Source organism: Drosophila takahashii, chromosome 3L (genome assembly GCF_030179915.1).
Source record: "Drosophila takahashii strain IR98-3 E-12201 chromosome 3L, DtakHiC1v2, whole genome shotgun sequence".
NCBI classification, from domain to species: domain Eukaryota; kingdom Metazoa; phylum Arthropoda; class Insecta; order Diptera; family Drosophilidae; genus Drosophila; species Drosophila takahashii.
In genome coordinates this window covers 16,177,129-16,186,197 of record NC_091680.1, presented here as the reverse complement: position 1 = coordinate 16,186,197, position 9,069 = coordinate 16,177,129, and the positions used below count along the sequence as shown (strand labels likewise).

The following is a 9,069-nucleotide window of genomic DNA, read 5'->3' as shown; positions in this document are numbered from 1 at the left end:
CCAAAGTACTGGATCCCCATTTAAATATAAACTAATTTTCAACATTATAAATAAACAATTGTAATTACTCTAGTTGAAATTATTTGATTTCAAAATATAAATAAAATAATAAATAACACTTTATTAAGTAAATAAAATACTAATATTGGCAGAAAGAATTTTATTTGTAAGCGTGTTTTATCTTTAATTGGAAGGAACTGCCTTTCTTTGCTTAAGCAAGAATGTTTTAAGATAAATACAAGTTAAGTACTTCAACTTGATAAAGATTCTCATCATAGTAGTATAAAAGGGCCGGAACCACCTAGGCAGAACATTCACTTTTTCAGAGCGCTTTCACTGGATTAAATCAGAAGTAAGACAAGTGCGAAAAATATTTAAATTTTAAGCATTCTTAAATCCAACTTTTCTTAGTGTGGCAAGGATCTGCTTTTGTCTACCTAGCCTTAGTGGCCTCATTGTCCTTGGCTAATAGTGAGGAGTACAACAGTGGTGTGGTAAGTATTTCAACAGATCAAAATGGACAAAAGCTAATAAAATGATGTACTACCCAGCCCATCGTAGCTCAGCCCGCAATTCCGATGGAACAATGCCCACCGTACGACGATCCCAACCATGTTGTGATGTTGCCTTTTCCCAACGACTGTAGCAAGTATTACACCTGCCAAAGGGGACAGGCCTATGAGCACAAGTGTCCTGCGAACCTGTACTGGAGCCAGATGACCTATCGATGTGACTACAGAGAGTACTCCAACTGCAATTCAGACAATCGACCAAGTCCCGGAGATGAAGTGAAGTACAGCCCCTTTCCCGGCGACTGCAGTCGGTTCTACGAGACCCGTGTCCTTCGCTGTGAGCAAAACCATCAGTGGAGTTCTCTCTATCAGCGCTGCGTAGCCCCACAGTATGCAGATTGTCAGGCGGACTATCCAGGACTTCCCTACGATCCGATACCCACTGCTGCCACCCCGCCATCTGCAACTGCGACTCCACCGACGACGTCTAGTTACCTACCCATTGATGTGGCATCTTTGTGCCAAAACAGTGTTTCCAATGCCTACATTCCGTATCCCGAGGACTGCCACAAGTTCATCCATTGCGGACCAACTGCCACGGTGCTCACATGCCCGGGCAACTTGTTTTGGAATCCAGGCCAACTTTCCTGCGCTCCATCCAATCCTGGTTGCACCCAGTATGCTTAACTAAAAATCACCCAGCGAAAGCTATGAAGTTACAACATTTTAATAATTATTTAAAAACATATTTTGCATTAAAAATCTATGACAAAACTTGCAATCGCTTTGAAGGACTGCCAAAGGGAAAGGCTTGAAACATTGCAGCCCGCCAGCTGAGGTTCCATGCAGGTGAGAACCGTGGGACTGAACTCCTGATCCTCTGGACAGGCATAACCGACTGGGATGGGATCCTGACAAACTATGTACTTGCTGCAGTTCCTGGGATAGGGAACCAGTGATCCATCAGTTTTCTCCGCACAAAGGCCGTCCGGTGAAGGTGTTGTTATAGGGGTGGTTGTAGTGCTGGAGATGCCAGGGGTAGTAGTAGCTGGAATAGAACAGTTGGCATACCACGGAGCCATGCATCTTTCCAGGGAGGCACTGAACTCCTGACCCTCGCGGCAGTTATAGACGATAGGGTTGGGTTTAATGCACTGTATAAACTTGGTGCAGTCCTCCGGATAGGGAACCAATTTGCCCTCTGGAACTCCTTCACAGGGATCTGTATTCGGCCTTGGCGTATTCGTGGTTATCATCGGAGTTGTGGTTTCTTCCGTGGTCTCTGTAACCACAGTGGTGTAGATTTCCCGACAGGCTTCCGGAGAGACATTCGCCCCACATTTCCCAGTCCAGGGATCGAAAAATTCCCCACTGCCACATATGCCCATCATGTACGAGGAGTCGTCTGTGCATCGTATAAACCATTGACAATTTTCTTGGTAGGGCAAATTATTACCGGTATTATTGAAGCAGATTGAAGAATCTGGATTCGGCGTCGTAAGTCCAGGCGATGAAGTGGTCGTATCTTCCGCTGGACAATCGCTTAGTTCCCATTCAACGCACTTCTGATAAGCCTCGTTGAAGAATAAGTTCTCCGGACAGTAAAAAGCTATGGGAACGGGACTGGCACACACTATATATTTCCCGCAGTCCTCTGGATACTGCGCGTAATACCCATCAGTCTGTCCAAAACAAATGCCTGAGATATCCGGAGAAGTAGTGGTTGTAATTTCCGTGGGTTCAGAAGTAGATAAAGTGGGCGAAGGTGTTGTGAGTGGAGTGGTGGCCTGACTTGTGGTGGTTTCAGTGGTAACTTCCGTTTCTTTACACGCTGTCGGATTCACTTCAGGTCCACAATTGCCTGTCTTGGGATCATACCAAGAGTTATAAATGCAATTGGCCACGTTGGATTCTCCGTTTCCCATGCACAGAATATACTGTTGGCAATTCGTTACCAGGGGATAAGAGACCCCCAATTCCTGATCAGCACAGGGATTATTCGTACCCTGAGTTGTGGGTGCATTCGTGGTAGTTGCCAACGATTCACGGCAAGCGGTGGGCGATACATTTGGCCCACAATCCCCGGTTTTTGGATCGAACCAGGCATTCGTTGGACACTTTGCCGTAGTCGATTGGCCATTATTAAGGCATAAAAGGTACGACTGACAGTCGGTGGGCAAGGGAAAGCTGGTCCCCAGTTGCTGATCAGCACAGGGATTTACTTCATAGCCTTCCGTTGATGTTGGCTCAACGGTTGTTGATGGTAAGGTTGTCGTTACAATGGGAGTAGGAGTGGGTACAACTTCTCGGCAAGCTTCTGGTGAAATATCGGGACCGCAATTGCCGCTGAGCGGATTGAACCAATTGTCAACGGGACAGGGAAGAACTATGTAGGAATTGTTGCCCCAGCAGTAGTAGTATTGCTGGCAATTTTGGGTATCCGGAAAGGAGGTTCCTTGCTTTTGGCCCTCGCACTTCGTGAAGGACGACTCCTCAGTAGTCGGTGTGGTTTCTAGCGGATATTCAGTAGTACGATCGCCGTAGCACAACACATTGTCCTTAGTGTCACAAATCTTTAAATCCGGATTGAAAAGCAACTCGACGGGGCATTGATATACTTGACTTTGCTCATTCACGCACACGTAGAACTCATTGCAATGCTCAGCTGAAGGCAGTAAAGTGTTGTTTGGAAAGCTTTCACAAGGATTTTCCGCAAATGGAGGTTTTGGATATGGCAATGGATCGCAGTCCACGGCTTCTGGGGTATCGCAAATGTGCAGAGGACTGTTAAAAAGTTTACCACCAGGGCAGTACTCCAAGTCAGCGCATGAATCATCGCATGATACATATGCGCTGCAGTCATAGGGATATTTATAAAATCCATTCGATAAGGATTGGCAAAGGGAGGCATCCGTTCCTGGAGAAGTGGGACAATCTTGAGAGTTGTGTTCAAAAACTGCATATTTCGTATTTAGATCTCGACTCAATGTGGTTTCTACTCTGCCGTTACAGATATTTACTCCCAAAAGCAAAACAATAAACGGGAAAACAGCACACACTACGAATAAATAAATTTACAAATAAATTCACTATGCATTTTAATCGAAATTCGGTAGACCTATCACCTTTCATTGTGGCCACTTGATTAAGTATAATATTTCTTGAAAACTATTTCTTGTACTGATGCTTACATCCCCACGTCTTGAAATCAACTGAAATGGGATTTCGTTTTTGGCAATTTCTAAGCAATAGCTGATAGCGGGTTACCAATCAAATCAACGTTAATATTTTTCCATTAATAATGACTAATATGATTGATAACATTCCTTTGGAAGCTTTAAGAAGCAATGAACACACATATTGGTCAAGAAAATAGACAACAGCTTATTAATAATGAGCGATGATAAACATCTGTCCACTCTTGTTTTCGTTTCAATTAATTTCAGCGAGATACCACCAAAATCAAAGTGCCCAAAAGCTAAAGGCATATTATGTTCTTCTTTCAGTATTTTACGTCTTTGTTATTCGATATACGTTACCTACTTTTAGGCTTCATAGATAACTTTATGTGTCTGACATTATTCATTGATAAAGGGCTTTATTAAAAATTTGTAAAATAAATGGAGTAAAAATATTTTAATCCCTTGACAGTAAACCATCTTCTTTAACTGATTATTTGTTCCCTTATTACATTTTGTCTGATGAACTCATAAAACGTTGCATAGTAATATTAATAAAGTAACATTAAAGAAACCCAGTTAACCATTACAATTTTTACTATTAAAATTTCTGTACTCCAAGAAAATGATAAATTATATTATAATTAGTATTTTAAGCGCTCTACCCAAAAATGTGATCTTTAACCCCGGCACACGTACACACCTCTAAATGAATTCTTTTCTTCAGACTTTACATGTGTTTTATATGAACTCTTATCAATTCTCAGTAAGAACAAAAAGATAGCACTCGAACTCGAGCACCTATCTTTTATGAACGATACAATCGAATGTTAACACTTTACATATTGGCAAATCATGCAAATTTCCCACAGAGTGTATAAAAACGCAGTTCAATGAATGGAAAGTTTCAGTTCGATGAAACACTCGATAGCGCCACACAAAATGAAGCTATTCGGACTGCTTTGGGTAATGTTGATACTCCAAGAAAGTACTCTGGCTGTATTGCAAGTATGTTGAGAAAGCCCCATTAAAAGTATCGAAAATAACAAGATTACTTTCAAAGAACGGATTTGCCTTCAAGACGTCCATATGCGAGGGTAAAAATGGCGGACTTTTGCCGATGTTTGGAACTTGCAAGGGATATTATGTGTGTGCAGATGGAAAGGCTGTGATCGGAACATGTCAACCAAATACCCTGTTTAATCCATTAACTTTGCATTGCGATGATTCCAGCAAAGTGGATTGTATTTTCGATGGCAAGGATAATGACAGTGATGATTCATCGAATTCCGAAAGCGATGAGGACGATGAGGAAGTGATCGTTACGACTGATCCTCCAGTTACTGTCAAGCCAGTGAAAAAACAACGACCTACAAGCCAGGATAATGGGCTTTCGGATATGACGGATAGAATGTGTGCTGGCAAGAAGGATGGTGTAATGCTAATAAAGAAGGGATCCTGCCGGGAATACTTTGTCTGCAAGGCGAGAAAGCCGCATCTTCGCACTTGTTCTGGTCAACAACATTTTAGTCCAACGCGTCGATTTTGCATGAAGGCTTCAGAAGCCAAGTGTTCGGTTGATTCACAGAATACCAAAAAATTGGATGGACCTGCCGTAACGGGAGGAGTATGTTCAGATGAAAAAGAAAACTCACTCGTGGCCCATCGGAGCGATTGCGGAAAGTTCATGCTCTGCAGCAACATGATGTTTTTGGTAATGGACTGCCCCACTGGTTTGCATTTCAATAGCGCCTCCTCCCGATGTGATTATCCCAAGGTTGCCAAATGTCAAACGAAGCAAAAGAATATCAAGAGCAAATCAAAGTCGAGAAAACCTGCCCGAAAGGCCAAATCTCGTTTGTTGTAACTCAACTTTGCTGGTCCAATAATAAAGTATTCGATATCAATTAACATCATCTACTGGCCCAGACTTTCCAACCAGACAAATCTTTTAACAAGTTTTAATATTCCAAATCATTCTTTAATAAGAAATATCCATTTACAGTTTACAATCTACACTTTATTTATTTTCTAGCGATGCTAGGCAACGATTTATGTGTGCTGACCAAATAAGACTTATTTTGAGGGTGTTACATACTTTGCCTTTCAAGGTAACTAAAATCAAGGAAGAACGAAGTCTGAGAGAAATTAAAGGCAAGCAGAAAATCGACTGCTTCCACGCGTGCAACCATTATTTACTCATAGCTTTTAAAGCCAAATAAATTGGATTTCAAATGACTCCATTTCCTTTCCAATATTATTGTAAATAAAAAAAAAAAAACATTTTGGGGCCTCAATAAGGAATTATACATAAATTAATAAAAACTAATTTAATTTAAATAATTTAATTTAATACTCTTCTTTCTAATTACACTGTAAAATAATAATACAAATTCTTCCTCTTTCGAAATGAAAGTATTGAATAAGTATCGGAATGATTTTCTAAAACCTTCAGTTCTTAATTATCTCAGAGATCTAATCATAAAAGAAAAGTTAAGAAGGTAAGGTAATTTCGTAAAGCAGAATTTTAGCCTTTAAACTCAAAACTAATTTAAAAACTAAAAAAAATCCATAATGCATTAAAAATTGTTTATTGAAAACATTCAGCATTCAACATTATCGGGCCAATCGCAAGAATTTATCTTACTATTAAAAAGCAATCCAGAGATACAGCTAAGGTTGACCTCACATTCGCACTGACACACGACATATGCGGAACTGCAGGTTCCTTTGGCCTTGGGGAAGAAGGTTCCGTCTTTCTGATTCTGGCATTGTCCAGGCTGATCGCAGGAAGTTCCCGAGGGTCCGGCATTCGGACCACTTGGCGGGCCATTTCCATCTTCGCATTGAACATTTTCCGGGAAATCGCACTGCTCCGTTACATTATTAAACTGCAAATTGTTGGGGCATCTCTGCTCGTACTTCTTGCCATCCACACACTGGAAGAAGGCGGAGCAATTTTTCAGCACGGGCCAGATGGAATTGTTGAGTACATCGCAGCAATCGGGATCGCAATTTTTGGGGATGCACACGTTATTTGTGTCGACCTCACACTCAAGCAGTGTGGTATTAAAGAACTGACTAGCGGGACACTCCCTGGCAACAAAATTGCCATTTATGCACTGCAGGTATCCGGCGCAATCAGATGGATTCGCCTTCATCTCATACTCGTTGCACGTTGAGTTGCCATTGCAGGTTCCATCATCCTTTATACACTCTGTAACGTTCCAATAATAACCATCTGGGCAGGACTTGGTCACATACTTTCCACCGGTGCAAATTTGGTACTGGGAACAGTCGTCGGCAGGCTTTGTAGCTCCCTCGGTACAGTTTACACAAATATTATCGGAGTCGACTTGACAAACCTGCAACGTGGTGTTAAAGAAAGCTCCATCGGGGCACTGCTTAATCACATACTTTCCACCGGAGCAAATTTGGTACTGGGAACAGTCGTCGGCAGGCTTTGTAGCTCCCTCGGTACAGTTAACACAAATATTATCGTAGTCGACTTGACAAACCTCCAACGTGGTGTTAAAGAAAGCTCCATCGGGGCACTGCTTGCTAACAAAGCTCCCGTTCGAACAGGACAGGTAACCAGCACAGTTCGAAGGATCCACCTTAATGGCACCTTCAGTACACGATGTTCCATTGCCTTTGCAAGTTCCATCATCTTGTATACATTTGGCTTCTCTTTGCTCCAGTAATAACCGTCTTGGCAGGACTTGGTCACAAACTTTCCACCGGAGCAAATTTGGTACTGGGAACAGTCGTCGGCCGGCTTTGTAGCTCCCTCGGTACAGTTCACACAAGTTCCATTTGTGTCGACAACACAAATCTTCCAGTCGATGTTCCAGTAAGATCCTTCGGGGCACTGCTTGCTCACCCAGTTGCCATTCGAACACGCCAAGTAACCGGCGCAATCTGTTGGGTCCTTCTGGAGGTCTCCATCTGTGCACGGTGGTGGGCCATTGCATTGGCCCTCGTCCAACGCACACTCCTTTGCCGTTGCGTTCCAGTAATATCCGGTCCCGCAAGATTGGGACACATACTTTCCGTTAACACACACCTGGAACTTGGCGCAGTCGGTGAGGTCTTCCTTCTTGCTTCCCTCGGTGCAGTTTACGCACACTCCACAGGTGTCGAGGAGGCACTCCTTCGCGGTCGCATTGAAGTACTCGCCATCCGGGCAGGTGAGGATCACCACGGTTCCGTTCACGCACTCCAAGTACCCGGCACAGTCGTCGGGATTCGCCTCGATTTCTCCATCCACACAGGTTGGCGGCTTGCACTCGCCGTTATCCTCGTCGCACTTTTGCTCCCCCGAATTCCAATAGTATCCACTTTCACAGGACTTGGACACGAATTCGCCGTGGCAGCAGACCTGGTACTTGGTGCAATCATCCGCATCGCATTTGGTCTCGCCATCCGTGCAACATGCCGCATTCAGTGATCCCACGAAGAGGGAAATCGTCATTAGACACAGGGCAACTCCTAGAGGGAAAACTCTGTTGCAATATCCATCCACTTAATAATCGATCCTCTTGCTTACCATAGCTGTTACTTCTGGATTGAGCCATCTTTGCACTCCGCATATCGACTGCTCACTGCTCCCTTTTCGGTCCATATCGGCTTTTATATTTACCGGCAATTAAAATAATTGAATGCCTTTTCCTGCTTTGCAGCATGTGCCGGTGATAAAGTCGAACCATCCGAGATATTATCAGCATATATTTACAGTAGTTATACAAGCAATTGATATTGTCACTATTTATAAAACTCTGCAGTGAACAGAGAATCCGCGAATGAAGAGAGCAGAAGCACATAGATTTCTAACAATTCTTCTCGCAGTTTTGCGAAAAAGGTTGAAGGCTACAGTTGGGGATTCATAGGAATTCCTGTTATATTAAATTTGTTTGATCATGACATAGTTTCTTTAGTTTTGAACCTATTTGTACACCTTGAATTCTTATTAGGCATGTATCTTTAACATTTTATGGCATATGTAGTTAGAAAATATGGGTCTCTAAGGCAGTGGTGGCAGTTTCTCTGCCGCTGCGCTGCTAGCGCTCTGAATCACACGTACGCAGTAAAGTAGAAACAGTCAGTGCTGCTCTAAGGAATAATAAGTATCAATGAATTGAAAAGTATATTTCGTAAAGGCTTTATGGATGCTTTATAACAGATATCAATGACTAGAATGCAGTTCATCTCTCGACATTCCCCTAAAAAGAACATACCCCATCCCAATTTAAGCAAGGGGTATTTCTAATCTGTAAGCTCATGCCACTCTTATTGATCGAGTGCCCACAGCTGCTGGCCGGTGCAAAACTGATTAGAATGATTTACTGGCCCAGAGTTTCATTAACAAAGAGGCCGAT

General features: G+C 42.7%; 4 protein-coding genes across 4 annotated transcripts; 2 read left to right on the top strand and 2 right to left on the bottom strand.

Moving 5' to 3' along the window:
* Window positions 1–416: 416 nt before the first annotated feature.
* Window positions 417–1,199, top strand: LOC108064833 (peritrophin-1; the record flags this gene model as incomplete). Its single annotated transcript, XM_017152558.3, has 2 exons — window positions 417–494; window positions 552–1,199. Coding segments are annotated over 2 exons (726 nt in total), but the record flags the coding sequence as incomplete, so codon positions are not given.
* Window positions 1,200–1,267: 68 nt separating this feature from the next.
* LOC108064847 (chondroitin proteoglycan 1) lies at window positions 1,268–3,644 on the bottom strand. The gene is made up of 2 exons (XM_070214483.1): window positions 3,638–3,644; window positions 1,268–3,429 (listed from the first exon to the last, which is right to left on the bottom strand). Exons 1-2 carry the CDS (start codon window positions 3,642–3,644, stop codon window positions 1,268–1,270), a joined length of 2,169 nt encoding a protein of 722 aa, XP_070070584.1.
* A 971-nt stretch (window positions 3,645–4,615) lies between these two features.
* Window positions 4,616–5,655, top strand: obst-G (obstructor-G). Its single transcript, XM_017152593.3, has 2 exons — window positions 4,616–4,699; window positions 4,755–5,655. Exons 1-2 carry the CDS (start codon window positions 4,634–4,636, stop codon window positions 5,556–5,558), a joined length of 870 nt encoding a protein of 289 aa, XP_017008082.3. The 5' UTR covers window positions 4,616–4,633; the 3' UTR covers window positions 5,559–5,655.
* Window positions 5,656–6,266: 611 nt separating this feature from the next.
* LOC108064848 (chondroitin proteoglycan 2) lies at window positions 6,267–8,268 on the bottom strand. Its single transcript, XM_017152590.3, is given in 3 exon segments — window positions 6,267–7,373; window positions 7,376–8,182; window positions 8,241–8,268. Coding segments are annotated over 3 exon segments (1,914 nt in total). The 3' UTR covers window positions 6,267–6,294.
* Window positions 8,269–9,069: the final 801 nt, after the last annotated feature.